At 50.5% G+C, this 23921-nt stretch overlaps 1 protein-coding gene across 1 annotated transcript in view; it reads left to right on the forward strand.

The window, feature by feature from the left end:
• Window positions 1–1452: 1452 nt before the first annotated feature.
• The window catches only part of LOC142584204 (juvenile hormone acid O-methyltransferase-like), a 32490-nt gene continuing 10021 nt past the window's right edge, over window positions 1453–23921 (forward strand). Inside the window, exons 1-3 of the mRNA XM_075694362.1 lie at window positions 1453–1539; window positions 1847–1968; window positions 15933–16051. Of these exons, the coding sequence (XP_075550477.1) occupies window positions 1852–1968; window positions 15933–16051 (236 nt within the window). The 5' untranslated portion in view covers window positions 1453–1539; window positions 1847–1851. The remainder of the gene's footprint in view (window positions 1540–1846; window positions 1969–15932; window positions 16052–23921) is intronic.

A 23921-nucleotide genomic window follows, 5' to 3' on the forward strand; every position in this document is an offset into this window, starting at 1 on the left:
GGGTGTCCTTGACAAGCGAGTGCCACACCAAAGTGGTACATTATTGGATTATGCGGCATACAGCCAAAGCAACGAAAATCTCAGAATTTGCTCGATTACAGTGATCATTACAGTCGACGTTCATCGTGAGACGAGTTCTGCCGTATTTTATTGTAGGATATCAGATGTATATAATACGTGATTAGCTCAAGAAGGCTAGGCGAACTTGACGTCGCGCCCTTTCGGAAGGGATGCCAACAGGAATCATCATCAGCATCATAAATATGACTCGCACTCCTTTTATTTCTCAGGAAGTAGATCCCTTGCTACATTTAGCTATAAGGACGATGCTAATTTTTTTTTGGTTCATGCTTGCATTATTTGTGCCAGCAATACCATGCTATCGAAGTGCCAACTTGCTCAGCAACAAGCTTTGTGATTCCTGTTAGGTTATGTTAACGTACTTTCTGTCGGATTTCCAGTTGAACACTTTTGTTCCAAGTGGCTTCCTTGCCATGTCAGGAGGCATCCACGTTATTATCGCCTAATTTGAAAAAAATACGTGTACGTTGCTTTAGCAATAAAAATAATCAACAAATAAACTAACGTTTTTTTTTTCATGCATTTTAACCGTGCAGGCGGTTGTGCGAGCTTTAAGCCACTTCCCAAGATATTACGCTGCGACGTTTTTAAAGAGCTTTGAAGTGGATTTAACGTATCGCCTTGGCGTTCTAAAAGCCTTTCTTCAAGCTTATTTACTGCTACGCTGGATAAATTACAGATGACTAGTAGATGACACACATTGCGCTTCTGAATTCGCTTCAAACAGTAACAATGCCGTTTTTAGGACAGCTAGAAAGCTTCTTGCTTCTTCTTGTTTTTAAAACGGTTACAGGTTGTCCTTTTTTCCAACATTGGCAGTGCATTGGCCGGACTTCAAACCCTCTTTAAAATTATTTAACACTTCGATAGCGCTGCGGCAGATACCCCTACAAGGTGATTTAGAAATTCAGTGGAAACAAAAGGAAGACATCTCTTCGTTTGTTTTAACATGCTCGCCATGATCTTGTCGGGAGGACTGGCAGACGACAAATAGATAATTTTGCGCTAGGTTTGCTACACTCTTCTTCACTTACACTAGTTTTAAATTCGCCTTATAAATGATAACCCCGAAGAACGCAACCTTGTTATGACTCATACATTGGCTGTAGAGGGAAGGAAGCGAAGGAAGGAAGGAAGGAAGGAAGGAAGGAAGGAAGGAAGGAAGGAAGGAAGGAAGGAAGGAAGGAAGCGAAGCGAGATAGCTGTTGTGTGCGCTCTCTCTTACCTTGAACCGACTATTTCGTTAAAATAAATGAAAAAGTGGGGTTTATTACTCCCCGAGAACCAAACTGCTGCATGACACAAGTCTGGGACTGCTTGCCATCTGTGCAAGTGCTGTTAGAGCAAAATAAATTTATTAAATGGAATAGTTGCGACAGGAAACAGCAGATACCCTCCTGCTGCGCAGGGGAAAATAGTTGGCGGCCAGACAAAGCAGATATCTCTCCTGCGGCATAGGTGAGAATAATGCATCATTTTCTACGCCTATTTTGCAAAGCGAAAAATATTTGCGCATTTCTTCTGAGACCACTCTTTAGCCCATGTCTTTTCTGTGTCGAGATAATAAATTATAGGCACTATAGAAAACTGATCTAAGCTTCTTGACTCAAGCAAATGCTGATTTTATGAATTAGTAGACTGGAGATTGTCCTGAACGAGTTTTGAAAAACCTTAAAACACATTCGAATATCGCTCACTGCGTCTTTTGATAAGGAAAGGGTTTGGGGAACAATTTTATCCTTACTTTGTTACGTTGCTGTGGCAGATATTATGGCTGGTACGACAGAAGGGAAGACGAAACCAAGGCCTTACACAAGCCTGCATGCACCGGATCTGTACGCCGAGACTAATTCCTTCCGGTCTAAAGAGACTCGCGATATACTAAAGGTAAGGCGTCTATGTTCACTAAAGATAGCGGTGCCTTTTCGACTTGTCGGACTGCGATAACGAGTTAGTCAATTCGATATCTCCTTGCTATATAGCTTGTAGTACAGCGACATGCAGTATTCATTGTTCCCACGTAAATCAAAATTGCTTTAAGTCAGCATAATGTACACCGATATTGCGGCAGCATTCACACCTGCAAGTACCATGGTGCGTGAAGATGGCAAAATAGGTGCTTCCTGTATCTGCCTTGATATTCAATTTTGCAGGTAATGCACCAAAACCACTATATGATAATGATGTACTTCGTAGTGGGCAACTTCGGAATAATTTTGACCAGCGTTCTTTAAAAGCGCCCGTTCATCCACTGGGTTTGCGTTTTTTACCGTGCACTCCAAGTGCAGCACACGGGAGTTTTTTTTTTTTTTTGACATTTCGCCCCCATCGAGATGCATTTGCCGCGACCAGTATTTCATCTCGTGCCCGCTAGCTTCGCAGCGCAACACGAAATCAACTGCGCTGTCACGCCACGTTTCCCAGTAACTGTAACCCACGAGAGCAAGGCGTCTTCAGAAAGAAAATCGCTCCAATTTGAGTCAAGGAGTACGAAGATGAAGTGCGGGCGCGTTGACATCGGCTCCGGCTTTCAGCAATCTTCTAGAGGGGTTCCCTCGGCGGAACCGGGTGATTCATGCTTTAATCGACGTTGAAAGTCAATAGGACTCTGCCGATACTATATTTTCCTCGGTTCAGGGACTTTTCGCCGTTCTTAAATGAAAAACGGCGAGGAGACGCGGGTAGGCTTAGGCCTACTCCCGTGCATGGTGGGCTTGGAACCCAGATTGGACGTGGTGGAAGGAGAAGAGATTAGTCAAGAAGAGGCATGCGACCCGCGATGGAAGGTTGCGTATGGCCGCCTGCCCGGCACGCACAGGGAAGAAAATTCGTCGGCTCAAGGTGGTGGAAATACACGTGGCAGAGGGAAGTGTGGCGGCCGCAACGCTGCACCACGCGACACGACGCTTCACCGTTACTTCGAGGCTCCCTCGACTGCCGAGGGACACTTTTTTTCCATCATTGCCAGACCGCGGGACGGCCTGACTGTAAACAAGGTCAGCAAAATCCACTTTTAGCAAGCCTTCGCCTTAGCAGCATCCTTGGCCCCGACCGCAATCGAACAGTACACAATGCGCCCCAACGGAGTTCAGAACATATTGGTGGTGTGCACCACGCATGAGAAAAATTCGGTCGCTTACGCCCAAGTGCAGCAAATCAGGCTCGGCGAAGGCACGTGTGGGGTGGCGTCCTACCTGGACCCACCCCGGAATGCGTTTAATAGAGTCATAAAGAGGAGCCGACGTGGAAGTCAGCGAGGCTCAACTCATCGCGAGAATCGTAAATCATTGGAATCCGGGCGGTTCGGAGGCCAGGCGGATCAAGAACACCACGGCGGTGATAGCGCTTTTCGAGGGCATGAGGGTGCCCAGCTACGGGACGTGCGGCGCGATCATATTTCGCTGCACGCTCTACCAACACTACACGGAAGTATGCTACGACTATGGGGGACTGGGACACCCGGCTGTTGTTGTTGTTGTTAAAAACTTTATTTAAACAGAGGTGTTCGGGCCACGTAGGCCCCTGGGCCCCCGCACGACCGTAGTCCACTCAAGTGTTTATGTTCCGTAGGTCCATAACACTGGCAGCCCGGCTGGTCGCGATGGTCTGCGTTGCCGAGTCCTCAGAGCGGAGCACGGTCTCCCAGTCCTCCCACGATGTCAGGTGCTCCAGGCCCCGCGGGGGAGGGTCCGCCGGGCAAAGCGAGAGGATGTGGATGGCGGATGCGAACGGTTCGGGACAGAGGGCGCAGGCGGGCGTGGGGAAAGAGGGATGGTAATGGGATAGGGTGACAGGGGAGGGGAGTGTATGGGTCTGGAGTCGCCTCCACAGTGTCGCATGCCTGTTGTCTAGGGATGGGTGAGGTGGGGGGTAGATCTGACGTGCTGCTCTATAAGCCTGCGTCAGATCGCTGAAAGAGTGCATGCGCTCCTTCGTGAATCCCGGATCGGAGGCCACCTGAGCCCGGTTAATAGAACCTCGGGCTAAAAGGTTGGCAGCCTCGTTTCCGGGATTCCCGGAGTGCGCAGGCACCCATATCAGCTCCACATGGCGGGGTGGAGGTGCAACGGGCGAGTCCAGTATGCAAAAAGCAGGAACATGGACTCGGCCACGTGCAAAATTTAGTATAGCTGTTTTTGAATCTGTTATTATGTACCGGGCTTCCGTATGGGTGATGGCAATGGCAATCGCAGCTTCCTCTGCAGCTTCTGGGGAAGTGTGTGGGGGGAGGGGTAGTGTGATGAGTGGGGAGAGGGAGGAGTCCACCACGGCGGCAACCGCTTGCTCTCCCATGCATGCGGCGTCCACCCATACGGCGTCCGGTTCGGGGCCGTAATAGCGATGGAGCGCCTTAGCTCGAGCTCGGCGGCGCGCCTCGTGGTGTTGTGGATGCATGTTCCTCGGGAGCGGCTTAATAAGCAGCTCCCGGTGGATGTGGCGTGGGGTGGCGAGTTGTGTAGGGTCGTTGGCCGGTATCCGGATCCCGAGGGAGTCCAGGATGTGCCGCCCAGTGGATGTTCGTGTCAGGCGAATGTATTGCGCCTGTCGGTGGGTTTCTACAAGTTCCCCGATAGTGTTGTGGAGGCCCAGGCCGAGTAGTCTGTCTGTGGGTGTATTAATGGGTAGTTTTAATGCTACTTTGTACGCCTTGCGTATTAATGCATCTAGGGCATTAGTATCGTGTCGGGATAAGTGTAAATATGGCGTTGTGTAAAGCACACGGCTGAGGACGAAGGCATGGATGAGGCGACATAGGTCGCGCTCCTTCATGCCTCTGTGGTGGGCTGAAACCCGGCGAATGAGGTGCGAAATCGCACCTGCAATCTGCTTGAGTTTCTTCAGGGTGGTGGTGTTTTTACCATCACTCTGGATATGGAGTCCCAGTACTCGGAGGGTTTCAACCTCCGGCACTGGGCGTCCGTCCAGCTCGATCGTGATGGGGAAGCATGGGGAGCAGCGATTACGAGGTCTGATGAGTAGTAGTTCGGATTTTTCTGGTGAGCAAGAAAGACCGATACTGGCAGCATAATTTTGGGTCAGGGTGGCTGCAGATTGGAGAGTGTCCTCTATGCAACCGTCACTGCCGTGGGTAGTCCACAGCGTGATGTCGTCGGCATAGAGGGTGTGTTTGAGATGGGGTATGATTGCCAATTGTCGGGCCAGGGGGATTAGGGTGATATTAAATAGAAAGGGGGACAGAACGGACCCTTGCGGGGTGCCAACACTCCGTAAAGTAAAAGAGAGGGAGGTGAGTGGGCCAAAGTGTATCTGAGCTGTGCGGTCGGTAAGGAATGCTTGAATGTAGGTGTACGTACGTGCACCCACATTCAGTGGCGAGAGAGCAGTCATGATCGCATGGTGTTCTACGCGATCAAAGGCTTTGGAGAGGTCCAAAGCCAAGACTGCCTTTGTGTGACCCGGGATAAGGGGGTCGAAAATGTCGTGCGTAAGTTGTAGCATGGCATCCTGCGCGGATAAATGGGGGCGGAAGCCCACCATGCTGTGAGGGTAAAGGTCGTTTTCCGCCATGTATTGTGTGAGTCTCGATAATACTACATGCTCGAAAAGCTTTCCGAGGCATGAGGTTAGCGAGATCGGGCGAAGGTTTTGGAGTGTAAGTGGTTTGTTGGGTTTGGGTATGAAAATAACCTTCGCATGACGCCAGGACTGGGGGAGGGTGCCCTCCCTCCAACACTGGTTGAAGTAGTCCGTAATATGTGTGATGGATTGATCATCCAGATTACGAAGCATAGATTTGGTTACCTGGTCGGCGCCAGGTGCGGAGCTGGTACGGAGAGTCAGGAGGGCCGCTCTGACTTCCGTCTCCGTTATGTCCGTGTCGAGTGTGGGGTTGGGCTGCCCTGTGTAGGGAGGTAAGCGAGTCGGTGTGCCTGGGGAAGTGTAGGTTTTTTGAAGTGTATCTATAAGGCTGTCAGGGTTGTCCATGCGTGCGTGGACGAGTCTTGTTACATGGTGTTGTGTTGCTGTTTTTGTCTGCGTCGGATCTATAAGGTGGCGGAGGAGCTGCCAGGCCCGCTTGGTGGACAGGTTCCCAGCAATGCCGTCGCATATCTGGCCCCAGTTGGACCGGCACAGCTCCTCAGAATGTTGTTGGATTTGGGTTTGCAGCGCGGCTAGCCGCTTTTTAAGTGTCCTGTTTAGCTTATTCTTCTTCCACCGTTCTAGGAGGCTGCGATAGGCCTCCCAGAGGTGGGCCAGTCGGGTGTCTAATGTAGGGGTCTCTGCAGGGGTTTCAATGAGTTTTGTGTTGCATTGGACGTCATCCTGGAGTGATTTCACCCAGGTGTCGATATCGGAAATAGGGGTGTCAGAGCGGGCCGCCCGAGTAGTGCGGAGAGAGTCCCAGTTTATGAGTTTGTGTGTCATGTAAGTGTGACGGGGTTGTTTGTATGGGACAGTGACCTGTATAATGTAATGATCGCTGCCTAGTGTGTATTGTGTTCTGGTCCAGGTGACGCCTCGGAGGGAGTGGGTCAGCACCAGGTCCGGGCTGGTGTCCATGCTGACGCTATTTCCGATCCGAGTGGGCGTCAGGAAGTTGTTGTGTACGGTGAGGTGGAGGTTCTGGAGGAGCAGCCAGAGCCTGCGGCCTCGGTGTGTTGTTGTTTTGTATCCCCAGTCTGTATGTTGACTGTTGAAGTCTCCGCCGACTAACAGGGGGTGTTTTCCTGCCAGCCGGTGCACCGATCGAAGTAGGGACTCTAGAGACGCCATCGGGTGTGATGGGAGGTGATAAATGTTTACAATAAATATGGATGGTAACGTGTGTTTATGGTGTATGATCACCCGGCTGACGTGTGTCCCAATTCGGGAAGCAAGTGGTGTCGCACCTGCAGCAAACGATCGCCGACGGATGATCACCAGTGCCATTCGAAATGCACATTGTGCGGTGGCCCGCAACCCGCAGCAGTCAAGAAGTGCAGGGACAAATTTAAAATTCCCTATATCGCCAGAAGACAACGGCGGCAGCGGCGCCAACGCGCCGAGCAGCTGCAGGTGGGGACCGACGTCAACACGGCAAGTGGCAGGAGCCGCTCGAGTAGGCCAGCTGTGCGGGAGCGCAGCACCGAGAGAAGCCGCTCTCGCACGCCAGTTGGGCAGAAGCACGAAGCAACCAGGCGCCACTCTCGATCCAGAGGGCGCTCGGTGTCCAGCGTGAGGATGCAGGAGGAGCCTACCTGTGCGGATCGTGTCAAAGGGAAGACGAAGAAGGAGCAACAGAGACCCACGGAGATAATGCTGTCGGTATCGCTAGAGCATGGTAGTAGGTCGCAGATGGACGCATTACTTAAGGCAGTTAAGGAGCTTAGAGAGGAGGTACGCCGACTCAAAGCTTCCAAGGCAAACCCAAACCCCGTGAAATTGAGGCAAGAAACCCGGTAGCAGAGGTAGTCGAACATATACCCCGCGCAGGACTCACTAAACAACGCGCAAGTACCCTTCCTAAGGACGAGAGCGACTCGGAAACGTCTGAGGGAGAGGATCATCAAGGAAAGATGTTGGAGGGACTAATCAGAATAAGTAGAGAAAATCAGGAAAGCTTAAAGCTTTTGGTGCAAAAAGTTATGGTATTAGAGCAAAAGGCGGCGATTGGGGCCAAAGCCACAGTCCGAGTGCAAAGCAAGGCAGCGAATCACTCCGAGGATGCTTCAGGCGCGGAGCCAGGCATGGTAATGTAGAATCGTGGCGGGCGATCACAAAGAGCTGGCAATGTGGCAGTGGAACTGCGCTAGTTTTCAAAGGCGCAAGGCTACGCTACCCCTATTTTTTGCGAATCAGGTGGAAAAGCTTCAGATTTTGTAATTAGAGGAGACACTATGTGACGTCCCTACCCTATTTGGCTTCAAAACTGTGTCGGTCAGGAATGACGGAGGCAGAGGACTAGCCACGATGATCAGAAAAAATTTAGCCTTTATTGAGCATCCAATGCAATTTCGACGGGGTACGATGGAGGCCCTTTTCGTGGAGTATATACCTCACGGGCGGCTTGAACAGAGGGTATTTGTGCCTAAGGTTTATAGCCCGCCGTCGGACCAGAGAAGCACGTTTAACTCCCTGTTTAACGTAGTAGTTCGGCGGAAACCCGAAAGGTGGAGCGACGTAATTGATAAAAGGAAAATCAGACAACCACCCGTTCGTAGCAATTGCTACAAAGGAATCCCATACGGGCTTCTCGAAAGAAAAGCCTCAGAATTTTTCTTCAACTCTGAGGCTTTTCTTACGAGGAACCCGTATGGGTTTCCTTTGTAGCAATTGCTACGAACGGGTGGATGTCTGATTTTCTCTTTATCAACTCCCTGCTTACGAAGGCGACGTCGATAGCCAAGCACTTTCCCCTGATAGTTGCAGGGGACGTTAACGCCCCTCTTAGTGCATGGAGCTACTTCAGAAAGATGGTAAAAGGCGAGAACCTCGCGAGGATCCTGCATGATCTCGCGTTTACGGTAATCACGGGCCCAGGGTTCCCCACTAGGCTGGGCAAGTCAGTTGGGTGACACACAACGCCTGATTTGGTATGTGCCAGCAACGTAGATAACCTCACGTGGGCCATTAAGCAGGAGAACCTTGGCAGTGACCACTTCATAGCAAGGGTAACAATTAGGGTGGAAGCTCGACTGGCCAGGATATTTCGAGTCAGGGGCTCGGAGGAGATCAGGAAACTTAGGAAGAAGCCAACGAGCACATTTTCTTCGTTTGGCGTCGCTATTGGCTCGCTCACGGAGGACGGAGAGAGGCCTACTAAGGTATTAAAAACAGAAAAGGAGGTCCCAAGAATGGTTTTGCATCCTAGCGCACCCTGTTGGAGACCAAATACTCAATTATGATGAGGTATAAAACACAACGGCTAAAGCTCAGGCTCACGAAAAAAGCCGCGGAGCTTAATAGAGAGATCAAGACATATTGTTCAGAGCTTAACAGGCTACAATGGGACGAGGTCTGCGCGGCAGTAGATGGTTCCATGACCTCAGGAGGGATATCGAACCTCCTCAAGCACCTCCTGGGTAACGTGCAGACTAAGGGGAATCAAAGGCAAACACCTAGTAAAGTCATACACAGGCATCAGCAAAAGGGAGGCACTGAACAGTCGCTTTTGAATGCTGTCGTGGATAGATACCTCCCCATAGGGACGACGCAGCAAGAGAGTTATCCGTAAGTCAAGTGCGTGACGGTGGAGGAGCTAGAGACGCCCATAGCAGAATCGGAGATAAGGTGGTGCTCGACAATTTAAGCGGTAGATTGGCTCCGGCTCCGGCTCCGGATAAGTTTTCTAACAGGCTATTACGAAACCTGGGCAATGAGGCAGTGGAACTATTAGCTAAAGAGGACAACATGGCTTGGGAGGCAGGACAGGTGCCCGGCGGATGGAGGGCGGCTACAGTGATACTCATCCCTAAACCTGGAAGACCCCTTGATTTGGACAACAAGAGACCGATATCGCTAACGTCGTACATAGGCAAGTTAGCGGTGCACGCGATGTTGAACAGGGTTTCGGGGTACATAGAGCGCAGGCACCTCTTCCCACACCATACGGTTGTTTTTTGGCTCAGCCTATCGGCGCATGAGGTTATGCTAATGCTCAAGAAGCATGTCTTTGATAGCGGCACTCGGGACATGAGAGGGATTCTCACCCTAGACCTCACTAAGGCGTTAGACACAGTGTTACATTGATACACACTGAAGGCTATGACTGGGATAGGCCTGGGACTTAAATTCCAGGCCTTTATCAGATATTTTCTGGTGGATAAAACCGCTAATATTCAGGTGAAGCAGATTCAGTCGATCGTGTACGGATTGGGGGCTCGAGGTACTCCGCAGGGATCAGTCATCTCACCATTGCTCTTCATTTTAGTCATGAAGGCTCTTTCAGACAGGCTGGGCGGCCACCGGGGCGTAGGTCACGCACTCCACGCAAATGAAATCACGATCTGGTGCCCGGGGGGGGGGGGGCTCCTTCGCGGAAATAGAGCAGGCTCTACAAGCGGCCTTGGACGAGACGGAGGCTTACCTCGCGGGCACGGGTGTCAAGCTGTCTCTGAGTAAGTCGGAGCTGCTACTTTACAGACCCGCAAGGAAGGGGGTTAGGGGTCTCACACCCCTCAGCCAGCTTCCCGTGGTATTATACGCGAATAATGGGCAGAAAATTTCTACAGTCTACAGTTTCTACAGTCCTAGGTCTGCTCATAGACGCGAGGGGTTGGAATGCCAGAATAATTACGCACGTTACAGCCAAGACGGAGATTACGCTGAGATTCGTCGCTGGGGTGTCCAATCGAAAGAAAGGGTTGGGCGAGCACAACTTCATTCGGACGTAAGACGCGTTTCTCATCGGTCATATTAACTATGTGGCTTCAGCTCTTGTATGGACCAAAACGGAAAAGACCAAGTTAGACGCCCTCATGCGCAAAAGCATCAAGACAATGCTAGTGTTGCCCATTACAACGAGCTCCGACAGGCTAGATCATGTAGGGATGCACAATAACATAGACAATATTGTCGCAGTACAACGCGGACAATAGAAAAGGAGACGTTCAGGAACCGCAGGACAACTTGTTCAAAAACAACACAGGCCAGAGACACGTCTTCGTCCTCGCCAAATCCCACTGACCCAGTAGACGAAGTCCGTTAATGTCGCTATCTTTGTTGTCGTCTGCATAGAATACACGCGTCATTTGTCCCTCCCTAAGAGAGCATTGTCCCGATGCTAGACCAGAAGTGTTACTTGCGGAAGTTAGGGTCTCTCGCATAGGTATTCGCTCGCATACGGATTCATGCGGACAGAGTGAACAAGTTCAGGACGGTGCGTGCGCCGCAGCGTACAATTGAGACTATCGGGGACGACCTCGTACGTGCACTGAGTCGGCGCAATACTCGATATGGTCCGGAATATCGCCTTAACAGCTTCTCAAAGACGCCTCGTTTCGGCATGGGTGTTCAAATCCACACTCTGACGCCGACGTTATCGATTACTATTTGACGGTGAAGATCATAGCGCCCAGCGTCGTAGTATTGCTGCTGGCAGATCCACAAGCACGCGAGTTGCTGAGCCTCTTCTGAGCGTTGCGTAAACACATCGGCGTCCGTATCAGTGTTGTCAAAGTGATCTGGAAGCATCGCATCCAACATCGTTTGTACATCCCGTCCATAAACAAGGGTGAACGGAGTCGTGCGCGTCGTCTCTTGTTCTGCCGGGTTATATGCAAAGGTGATATAAGGTAGGATGTCGTCCCAATTTTTATGTTCAACATCCACGTACACGGAGAGCATGTCTTCCATTGTTCTGTTTAGGCGTTCTGTTAATCCATTGGTTTGTGGATGGTAGGCGGTTAACTTCCGATGAGCCGTTCCACTCAGCAGCAAGACGTGATCTAAAAGCGCAGCCCTGAATGCGGTTCCTCGGTCTGTTATTACGACGGTTGGTGCACCGTGTCGTAACACTATGTACTCAATGAAAAAGCGCGCCACCTCGGCTGCTGCGCTTCTCTGGATTGCCTTTATTTCAGCGTAACGTGTGAGATAGTCGGTTGCGACGATAACAAAGCGATTCCCTGCAGTAGAAGTAGGAAGTGGACCCAATATAACAATTCCGATTTGGTCAAATGGTCTTCGAGGAACCTGGACGGGTTGTAGGAGGCTGGCTGGTTTCGACGGAGGCGACTTGCGCCTCTGGCAGTCGAGCCAAGTGTGGCGTCTTCTTCGGATGGAGCAGACGACTCTATCGGCGATGGAGACAGGCACTCAGCATCCGTATGTCGTTTCCCCGACTTGTACTTGACAGTCATGTCAAACTCTTGCAGCCGCCGGCTCCAATGCGCCAGTCGTCCCGAATGATCTTTAGAGTTTGTCAACCAAGACAGTAAATGGCGGTCGCTGATAACTGTGAAGTGGCAGCCATACAAATATGGGCGAATTTTCATAACCTCCCATACTATGGCGTGGCATTCCTTCTCACTTGTGGAGTAATTACCTTCTGTGCGTGAGAGTGTTCCGATTGGATAGGCAAGTACTCTTTCTGTGCCCCCCTGCCGCTGCACAAGAACAGTTCCCAAGCCAACATTGCTGGCGTCAGTGTGGAGAAATGTAGGAGCGGTCTCATCAAAGTGAGCAAGCAATGGAGGTGTCTGGAGACGTTCCCGCAAGTCATTGAATGCACCTTGCTCTTCGTCGCCCCATACAAAAGCAGCGTCGACTCTCGTCAGGTGAGTTAACAGCGACGCAATGTGAGCAAAGTTCGCAATAAACCGCCGGTAATAGGCACAGAGGCCCGAGAAGCGCCTGACAGTCTTTTTATCGGATGGTACGGGAAACTGTGCTATAGCGGCACTTTTCTCAGGATCTGGGCGAACAGCTGCGTGACTGACGACGTGACTGAGAAACTGTAGTTCCGCGAAGCCAAAGTGGCACTTCTCCGGCTTAAGGGTGCGGCCGGCGGACCGGATGGACTGCAGAACCACTTCAAGCCGTTCGAGGTGTTCTTCAAGCATTGCCGAGAACACGATGACGTCGTCCAGGTACACTAAGCAGGTTTTCAACTTCAGACTCGAAAACACAGTATCCGTGAGGCGTTGGAACGTAGCAGGGGAAGAGCACAAGCCGAAAGGCAAGACTTTAAATTCGTATAGGCCGTCTGGCATCAAAAAGCAGTTTTTTCACGGTCTGTCGGATCTACCTAGATCAAATTTGCGTAACCGCCGACATAAGCATCGGGCTGTCACCCGCCGGGTTCTCTGAACAGACCAATCAAACGCTGTCCTCGTTCATAGGAGGTCACCTATGTTTGCTTGAAAAACGAATAACATTGCCTACACTGAGCGGCTTGTCTTATCTAGTTGGCTCACAAGAGGCGAGGAGCACGCTTAAGTGGAGAGAGATTTGATAGGGCCAAGCCACTGCACTGAAAATCGATAACCGGATGAAGAGGGTAGTGCCAGTGTCTGTCGTTTGTCCGCTTTCTCTTACTTCGTTTGCGGTGGCTCGTCGACAATCGCGGCGGCATGCAACGGAAGCTTATGAATGACGCTAAAACGGATCCTCAGCAAAGGAGAGTTGGCAGAACGAGGTCCTAAACGGGCCGAAAGTGCTCGAAAATGTTGCACGGCCACGCAGAAAGTTTTATTACACGCAAATAAGCCCATGCTCTTCGACAGGTCCGAGTAGCCAGTGCCTGAGCGATCGGCGGCAGCCCTCTTTTATTCCTTTCGGAACCGGGTAGGCGGCGGCTATTCATCAGAACAATCTGTTTTATTCGGCATATTAATGCTTCTTTATCGCGTGGACGTCACTTTGACGCGGTGAGTTTTTGCAGTTTTGTGACGTCGCGTGAGAGGCAGGTGAAGTGGGCGCAGCCCGTAAACATTTGACCAATGCCCGAGGGCTAATGGCGAAGAGGCGTAGAATCAGATATAACTATTTTTCTTTTGCTCGGTCAAATCATACATGATCAGTGTGTATACGTCATGTCAGATGGGGAGCTATTGCGGATATCCTGACGTCGCGTGACAGACAGGTGAAATGGGGGTGGTCCAAAATATTTTTGACCAATCGCGGAAGGCTGATTGCAAAATTCGAATAGAAAAAGTTTGGAATAGTTTTACGTTATAGCGCCCCTGATGTAGTTTTCGGTAGTCCACGCAGAAACACAAGCTGCCGTCTTTTTTATTAACTAGAACTACCAGAGATGCCCAGGGACTCGTTGATGGTTGCATTACGTCGTCTTCTAGCATTTTTGTCACTTGTATTGCTTCACGTTCTCTGGGAGCCACACGATAAGGATTTCGGTGAATTGGTCATAGAGGCGCAGACCACTGCCCAGGTGGTTAGGCTATCATCGACCAAGGCTGGCAGGCGAATCCTTCACGAGGTTGGCATGTCTCCTAGGATACTGGAGGGTCGGCGGATAACACTGACACAGGAAACGAGGGCAACCTACATGGTGAGACCCTTCCCGCGAAACGTACGTCCAGAGCACAAGGAGGGTAGACGTAAAGCCTGTGCACCAGTCATCTTGGAGCAAGCTAGGGATAACATAGACTTCGCGGTCTCTGCCGATGCGGCACATACGGGAACACGAGAATGTTGGCTTTGTTGATTCTAGACGGGCGGGGGGGGGGGGGCGCTTCGCTCCTCCGCCTCAGTAAGGGCGGCCACCCCAGGTACAGTAGGGCAAATCGCTGTTACGCTGGCCTTGTGTGACATTTACATTGACTCGAGAGACGCAATCCCAGCTTTCGAATCGGGTAACCTCGCTCGAGAGGCGGCGTCTATTCGAGAAAAGAGGGCTTTCCCGGTTCTCATTATATCCCGTGGTTCCCCACACACATGGGGACAAACGCTCTCGAGGGCTACCCAAACCTCAACAACCTGGTCCACAACCGTGCTTGAGAACTGACGCACCGCGACGGTCTGGATGATTCGGAGGGGTAGGAAGGGACTCAGAAGAACGATCTGCTTCTCACATTTAATAAAATTACTAAACATTACCAACTTGGCAGGAGACTTATTCCTCTGCCTAAGCCGAAGCCCAATAGAGGTCAGTCAGCTGCTCTAAGAACATTGCAGACAGGATCTTTCCCGTCGCGGGGCTTCCTAAGTACGATATACTCGGATGTCGACCCTGGTAGTCCCGACTGTAGTGAAACTTTTCCCTCTATGGCTCACATGCTCTGGCGATCTCCCGCGTTGCCTAATGACCTTCTCTTCAGCGAAGCCCAATGGGAGGAGTCTCTCAGAAGCACGGAACCCTGAAAGCAAACCCAGTTTATCTAGAGGGCCAGGAAAGGGCGGAGCGTCACGGCGTTCTATCCTCTACGTGGTTGTAGTCGGCGGCTATAACGGTCTCCTGTTACGGGGTCCTGACAGTAGCTTCTCAGGATCAAATAAAGTTTGTTGTGTGTCTGTCCAATTGTGGTCAAAATGTTCATTACATTAACAGTAGATTTTCTGCTTAGCGGAGGTTCTAAGTTACGTTACAGGACCACTCAACAACCTGCTTTTTTTATCTTGGGAGCTTTTCTCCCTGCCTGTTGTTCATATACATTACATCTCCTAAGTGCGGCTTGTGTGAACGTCTGTGACTATTAGTGCAATTACTATTAGACCACTCGCGCTAATTTCCTTCTTTCCTTCCCTCCTCTCTCTCTCTGCCATCTTTGTTTCCCCATTTCCTATTCGCCCGGCGTACGGTAGCCAACCGGACGTTATTATGCTGCTTAATCTCCCTCCCTTCTGCTTTTCTCTTTCCTCTTCTCCTTAAGTGCAAAGTCAATCTGTCGAAAAAAGTTTATTTTGCGCACATCGAAACATTTAACCTGTTTTAGATACTTCAAATTGACAGGAACATAGCACCGTTTTTCTTCAGTGTTGCTTTGTTACCACGTCTGTCCGCTTCAACACACAACATTTATTGAAACTTTTTTTCCATTGTCTGCTTGGCTGTAATTTTTTACTAGAACGTGCATAATAATACAAATGACCAGTAGGAAGCCTTGTCTCTGTCGCTTCTAAGGGCACAAAAAAGTTGTTAGCAGTGGAATTTACCGTGAATATGCATGAAACCCAGCATTGTATTCGTTTTTGTAGAGAAGTATTTTTCACCTTTGAAAAGCGCAAAGTTATGTTCATTGACATCCATGACATTCTATTGCTTCATGCCTTCAAAAGTGCAAAGTACAATGACAAAAGTGCCTGGCATAGCTTCAGGCATCTAGTAATCACAATATGGATACTCTTCCGTTTATGTTATCTGACTGAACTGCCTGCAAATAACTATAATCTTTTATTCAGTAGCTGTTCTCTATACACTGCTTGCCGGTAAACATTTTCACTTTCCACAGGCTTTCCAGCCATTCTTCGTAACCGAAAGAAATGACAACTGTCAATTTTTGGATGTTGGCTGTGGGACAGGACATTTCACTCGCGGCTTCATCTTGCCCAGCGCCCAGCCATGCCGAAGGTAACACCGTTAGTGCTTGACGTATATGCTTTTATCCGCGACACCATATAAGTAGGTAGCTTTGTACTGATTATATCATTGTCTACGATTGTCCATTAAGCAGGGCTAAGAAGCACAGATGTGAGTGCTGCTCCGGACGGTCAGCAGAGCAGTGCAACGAACTAGGGGATTTAGCGAGACCACAAGCTACGTGATTGTTGTGTATAGGCACACCCTTCCTGCTTTATGTCGTCTTAACCAATGTAGCTCCCACAAGTACGATACTGCGTCGTTATGATCTGCACTGCAACGTCACGAGTGTGCCTGCTGTGCGCCCGCCATGTAGGCGCCTACACCTGTTCCTCCGGCATTCCCTCCGTGTTACTCGCGGAAAGCACCCTAAGCTCTTCGCCACTGCCACAATTTTAATTGACAACAACCAATTGACCATGCGCCAGGGATCCACTGGCCAGATGTGGTGCGCACTTCGTCACGGACACTGAGTTTCTGGACAAGATGATAGTGGTCTCGGCGGCTTGCGATCTGTGCCAATGAACGGACTTGGCATGTGCAATAGCCCCGCCTATACGGCCCCTATGTGCCGCAAATAATTCATCCCGCACTGTTGTCACGAGAAGGGAGTTCTTCCGCAAAAAATAAACTTGCAGTTGCACGGTTTAAATTATCTGCCTTTATTAACGACGCAGTGAGCATCATACTGTTACCGCGCGGTGCCTTGATGTTCCATGATCGCGGCAATTCTCTCCTTCCTACATTAATATATATATGCATATATATATATATATATATATATATATATATATATATATATATATATTGTCGCAGCCTAGTGGAAGACGGGAAAGCCGGCGTAGAGGGTATGGAAGCACTTTATCAGATCAGTCAACGCGACGTCGTTGTCGTCTCTGTTTTTACACTCGCGCGCTACTTCTGCGTCGTTCTCATCGCCTGGCACATGCCCGCTGCGACCATATAGGATGTGGCATTTGCCCCCCCCCCCCCCCCCCCTTGAAGAAGAGGCATCGTCCCGATGCACCAACGCCCGAAGGCTGTGCACAAACGGTGCCAAGTTGAGGTCATGAGGAAATGTATGGCTTCATACGAAGCACATGCACAACCTCAGGCAGATGCCGCCGGCGTTTGGAGCAGTTATGGCTAGCTGTCGGGGACAACTTCATAATTAACATCGCTGATGCGGCGCAGAACTGTGTACGGGTCGAAGTATCTTCGCAGGAGCTTTTCAGACAGCCCCCGCCGACGAATCGGAGTCCAGACCCACACCTGGTCACCGACGTTGTACGTGACGGGTCTGTGTCGAAGATTGTAGTGTCGGGCATCGCATTCCTGTCGTTCTTTGATTTGCAAACGCGCAAGCTGCCTGGCTTCCTCTGCGCGTTGCGTAAACTCCTCGGCACCAGTCTCGGCGTCACCGCACTCGTGCGGCAGCATTGCGTCCAACATTGTTGTCACTTCGCGTCCGTAAACGAGGTTGAAAGGCGTCACGTGTGTTGTCTCTTGGCGAGCCGTGTTATACGCAAATGTAACATATGGTAAAATCTCGTCCCAGTTCTTGTAGTCGACGTCGATGTACATACTCATCATGTCGGCCAGAGTCTTATTCATACGTTCTGTGAGCCCATTGGTTTGAGGATGATTAGCCGTGGTCTTTCGGTGAGTGGTACCACTTAGTCGCAACACGGTATCCAGAAGCGCAGCCGTGAACGCAGATCCTCTGTCTGTTATGACCACTGCGGGAGCGCCATGCCTGAGGACGACGGCTTCGACAAAAAATCGCGCTGCTTCGGCTGCTGTTCCACGTTGGATAGCATCTGTTTCGGCGTATATCGTAAGATAATCCGTGACGACGATTATCCATCTATTTACGGCAGTAGACAGTGGAAACGGACCTAAAAGGTCCATGCCAATTTGTTCGAACGGCGCTTGCGGTATCTGAACAGGATGCAGCAGTCCAGCTGGCTTGGCGGGTAGGGCTTTGCGGCGCTGGCAATCAGGCATGTCTGTGTGTAACGTTTCACGATCGACGCAAGTCTCGGCCAATAGTACTTTAGCTTAATTCTTGCCAATGTCCGAGTGTAGCCCAAGTGACCAGCGGTCGGCTCGTTGTGACAGACATGTAGGACTTCGTCGCGAAGAGATGCGGGAATGACGAGTAGGTAGCTGCTGCCACTAGGTGAAAAGTTCTTTTTATACAGAACGTCGTGGCGTAAGCAGAATGAAGGCAGCCCTCTGGCGAATAACCTCGTCACGCTGCCTGTTCTTCCCTCTAAGTAATCAAAAAGAGGAACCAGTTCTGCGTCCTCGCGTTGGTGGCGTGAAACGGCGACAGTATCTAGCACGCCTAGAAAAGCCGTGTCATCATCGTCGTGCACTGCAGTCTGAACAGGAGACCTAGAAAGGCAGTCGGCGTCGGTGTGTCGTTTCCCTGATTTGTAGACAACCGTGAAGTCGAACTCTTGGAGACGAAGACTCCAGCGCGCTAGCCGACCAGCTGGATCGTTTAAATTAGTCAGCCAGCAAAGTGCATGATGATCACTGACAACGGTGAAACACCGACGATACAAATATGGCCGAAACTTCAGGACGGCCCACACCATTGCGAGACATTCTTTTTGTGTAGCGGAGTAGTTTGCCTCCGTCCTTAATAGCGTCCTGCTGGCGTAAGCAATCACTCTTTCGGCGCCGTCCTGTCGCTGTACAAGCACTGTGCCGAGGCCGACATTACTAGCGTCGGTATGAAGAATCGTAGGAGCGTCGTCATCAAAGTGTGCGAGCACGGGAGGCGTCTGCAGCCGTTGCCGTAGGTCGTGAAACGCCCGTTGCTGGTCGTCACCCCATACGAAGGGGTCATCTTCTCTGGTTAGATTCGTTAATGGCCATGCGATGCGCGAAAAGTCCGCAGTAAAGCGTCAGTAGTAGGCGCAAAGGCCCAGAAAACGTCGCACGGCCATTTTATCTGATGGCGTTGGGAAAGTAGCAACGGCAGAGATTTTATCAGGGTCAGGTCGGACACCTTCACGACTGACAACGTGACCGAGAAATTGAAGTTCTTCAACGCCAAAATGGCACTTTTCAGGTTTCAAAGTTAGACCAGCTGAGCGTATCGCTTCAAAGACCGTCTTTAGTCTCCGTAAGTGTTCCTCGAACGCGACGGAGAAAACAATCACGTCGTCGAGGTACACCAGACAGGTTTGCCATTTGAGGCCTGAGAGTACCGTGTCCACGAGTCGCTGAAACCTTGCTGGCGCAGAACACAAACGGAAGGGGAGCACCTGAAATTCATAAAGTCCGTCGGGCGTCACAAAAGCGGTCTTCTCACGGTCTCCCTCATCAACTTCTATTTGCCAGTAGCCGCTTTTCAAGTCCATCGACGAAAAGTAACGTGCGTTTCGTAGCCTGTCCAGTGAATCGTAGATATGCGACAGCGGATAAACGTCTTTCTTTGTGATCTGGTTGAGTTTTCGATAGTCGACGCAGAAGCGCAGGCTACCGTCCTTCTTTTTCACCAACACGACAGGCGATGCCCAAGGGCTCTTAAATGGCCGAATAACCCCGTCCTCAAGCATCGTCTTCACTTGCGTTTGTATTGCCTCGCGCTCTTTCGGTGCCACACGATAAGGATTCTGCCGAATTGGTCTGGCGTCGGCTTCGGTAACAATACGGTGCTTAGTGAGCGGCGTCTGGCTGACTCGTGACGTAGATGAAAAGCAGCTCCTAAATTCATCGATGAGCTCAAGAAGGCTGTTACGTTCGACGGGTGACAATGTAGGACTGAAAGCAACCACAGGGGCAGGCATGGCCAAGGTGGCCGTCGCGTGCTCCACTGAGAGGCAGTCTTGTATTGAGGTCAATTCGTCGAAGTAAGCAACAGCCGTGCCTCTAAGAATGTGTCGACGTTCCCTGGTAAAATTCGTGAGCAGGAGTTCAGCACGTCCGTCGTGTACGTTAATTACGGCCCTGGTGATGGAAACGCCTTGACTCAGTACCGGTGCGTCGATGTGTTCAGCGACACCAGTCCCGGGGTTCAAGTTGTCGCAGATAACAGGTACGAGGAAACAGCTTCGCGGCGGAAGCGTGACGTCGTCGTCGGCGATACGTAAGTGGGGTCGCTGGTGCTCCGCGGGGTCGACGTCGTCTGAGCTCGTAGAAAATGTGACGACGAGGTCACGGACATTAATCACTGCACCGTACTGCGCGGTAGTGGCACGCGCGATAAACATGTCCTGCTTCGCCGCAATGAAAGCACAGCGGCCGCCGGTCAGCGGTGCGCCACAAATCGGTCTTTCGAAGTGGGTAGCCCACAGGGGGATTCGCCGTAAGACCGAGGCGCAGCGATCGGCTGGCGGCGATACGGCATAGCTGGCGGCGGCTGTGACTGGCGAAAATATTGCGTCGGGGGTGGCGGTGCTGGCTGCGTCGTAGTGGTCGACGGTGTCAGCAGCATCGAAGTCACGGGAGGTGGACGACAGACAGCTTCCGCGTAGGTTAGTCGTCGCGGCACCGCCTGCCGGTCGGGGGACGAAAAGGCCTGTCGAACTTCCTCCCGAACGATATCAGCGACAGAAGCCACCGCTGGTGCCATAGGAGAAATCCCGAGCTGCCGGATCTCCTCTCGCACAATCTCCCGGATGACTTCACGCAGAGACGTGCCGTAGCTCTCAGGTAGAACTGAAGCATTCACCGGCGAGTTCGCGCGATCATATTGGCGGTACCGTTGCTTTAGTGCCCGTTCTATAGCGGTAGCCTCCTTGGTAATTCGACCACTGTCGTCGGTGGGTTCCTCACGAGTCCGGCAAACAGTTCCTCCTTCACTCCGCGCAAGAGATAGCGTAACTTCGTTTCTTCGGCCATCTCAGGGTCTGCTCTGCGGAAAAGGCGGGTCATATCTTCTGCATACATGGCTACGTTCTCGTTTGGTTTTTGAATACGGGATTAGAGTAGGCGCTGCGCAGTGTCTCTTCTGTCGGTACTAGTGAACGTGTCTAGCAGCTGGGTGCTGAAGGCATCCCATGTGGTCAAACTTCTCTCCCGGTTCACAAACCACGTCCGCGCACTGTCTTGAAGCGCGAAATAGACATTAGACAGCTTTTGCTGGGAGCCCCAGTCATTATAACTGGCGACACGCTCAAATTGGTCCAGCCAATCTTGGACATCTTCAAAAGCGTCGCCATGGAAACTTTCTGGTACCTTAGGATTCTGCAGCGCCACCTGCGATGGAGTTGCAGTAGCCATGGCGGAAGTAGGTAGACGCGTTCCAGCAGGGTCCTGCAAAGGGTTGAACTCGGGCGTCAGGCCTAGCAGGCGGCGACTGCACGGTGAACAGGAGTTTCGACGAACGAAGGTGATTCCGTTTTCGAGGTATGGCTCCGCGAAGGGGTGCCGAGCATAAGGTAATCCTACTCAGCACCTCCACCAGTTTCGCAGCCTAGTAGAAGACGGGAAAGCCGGCGTAGAGGACGGATGGAAGCACTTTATCAGAGCAGTCAACGCGACGTCGATGTCGTCTCTGTTTTTCTACTCGCGCGCTACTTCAGCGTCGTTCTCATGGCCTGGCACATGCCCGCTGCGACCATATAGGATGTGGCAAATTATATATATATATATATATATATATATATATATATATATATATATATATATATATATATATATATATATATATATATATATATATAGAGAGAGAGAGAGAGAGAGAGAGAGAGAGAGAGAGAGAGAGAGAGAGATAGATAGATAGATAGAGAACCGAAGGCGCCCAGAATGTCTTGCTCGCGGGTGCACGGCGCAGTATTTAGCGCACTTCTGCTGTGGTGTCAATGGACATGGTACATTTTTCATAATAGCAACAAGCTGTTTCAGAAGTACTGAAACTATAGGCCAGTTTCCAGGAGTTCTTCAGGCGGCACTGGAGTACTCTCAATGTTTCCCATGAGTACCGTTTGTTCCTATGAGGATCGCGTAGAACAATGTCATTTTGTTTATTTGCTGACAGCTTCTGTTCGCAGTAATGCAATAAGGCAACGAAGTCGGACGTTAAAAATATCTGTGGGAACTTAGATATTTAATGTCCTAGAGTACCGTTCCAAACCAAGCTGCCTCAAACGAGGAAACGAATGAAAAAACGTTTCAGTTTGGCCTATAAAACGGGCATAAAATTTACAATGTAGTAACGCATCGGAGTATCACGCAAAGCAGGTCTCACAAGACCATGGATTGGTAGGCTAGTTTGTAATGCAATATTAGAAAAACTTAAAGCGTTCTAAACGCACAGGACGTAGAAGGAACACAAACCACACTTTCATGTGTGGTGTAGGCATGTCGAGCTGGGAGTTTTCAACGCGCTATAGTACAACTTCATAGCGAAGAACGAAGTTGCGTGCATTTTGCAACTCATATCATGGCGCACTGAGTTACGTTGTCACCGAGCAGTAAAACCCACGTGAGTATCTTTGCTCACGTGTACAGGTTTAATTTTCGTCCATTAGTGTGTGTGGAGCCGCCAGAAACCGTTTCCGCAAGTGCAAAGACTAGAGTTTGTGTAAACGGGTTGAGAGGGCAGGCCTTGCTGTTTCCTTAACCGTGAGAATGGCGAGAGCAAGCAATTCCATCTGGTCTCTGAGATTCTATATGATGACAGCTGCCGTTTTCTTCCACCCAGTTGCCACACGCTAATAAATAAAGGTATTTAAGTGAGCTTGTCTGTTGAAGCCGCAGAAGTTTACGAATTACAAATGCAGCGTCTGCAAAAAAAGGTGCCGAAGAAACTCGATCCGATCCGGTGAACTTCGTACCGACGAAAGTCAGTGCAGGTATTTGTGACCTACAGTACAGGTTGCATAAGTCAGATTACGGAAAAAAAAAAGCAATCGAAGAGTATGGTCCGGGCTCCCCCTCCCCCTTCTTCCCTTTCGCATTCTGTAAGAAATTTCAGTGCACATGAACACAGGTCCTATTTACTGAGTCGCACAATTTACCCATCGTAGATGCAAAGCAATTTCGCCTCTGCTATAGGGATTTGCGCTCACCCTCTAAGTGCACCAAGCGCGAAGAAATAGAAGTGTCGGTCAGACTCCGCCACGATGCTAACCATGTAACGGTTCACTTAAGCCCCTTTATTAGCTTTATTATTTGAGTAAACCATTGCTCAGGGATTTCCGTTCTCATTTGCAGCGCGTCAAGCAAACGGACACATCACACCTCTTTGTTGCACCATTATGACTTCTGACTTGAGCTGTACTCTAAAGCGGCTGTACTGAAAAACTGCGTCTACTTCTTCGGCGCCGCATACGTATTCTCCCCTGAGGCTTTCTTCCTTCGTAACGTCCGCTGCATGCACAAAATGCTTTCAGTGGAAGAATTGTTTTCTTTTTTGCTTCCGCAGCGAATGATCAGCCGAACAGGTGCGGTACAACTCGTGCCTTAGCAGACGCTCGGTTTTCGTAGTACCCGCAAACAGATCAACGCTGGATGGAGGATGCTGCAGCCCGGCGTTTTTAAAGTGCCACCGCAGCAGCACTATAGGCCTCGAAATGACGCTAAAATTTGGCTTCTAAAAATACAGGTATGGTCTCAGGCGTGCTAAAGCACACGTGCAGAGAGCTCACTGTATGACCGGGAACATATGATCTTGCAATGCTTGAGAGAAGGAGCGTCGACATTTACAATGTGCGCATGTTTGCCCTCAAACGAGCGTTCTGTAGTGTCTTTCTGCTGAATATTTTAATTTGAGCATACGTTCGAAGCTGCGGATCAGGTGTCTTCGAAAACGGTGCATGGAAAGAACAGCGGGCATCGGAGCGCCAGCCGTCTCGCTCTTTCATGGCACGGTCTTTCACGGCAGCAGGTAATGTGGCTT

This window comes from Dermacentor variabilis, chromosome 6 (genome assembly GCF_050947875.1).
Source record: "Dermacentor variabilis isolate Ectoservices chromosome 6, ASM5094787v1, whole genome shotgun sequence".
Taxonomy (NCBI): domain Eukaryota; kingdom Metazoa; phylum Arthropoda; class Arachnida; order Ixodida; family Ixodidae; genus Dermacentor; species Dermacentor variabilis.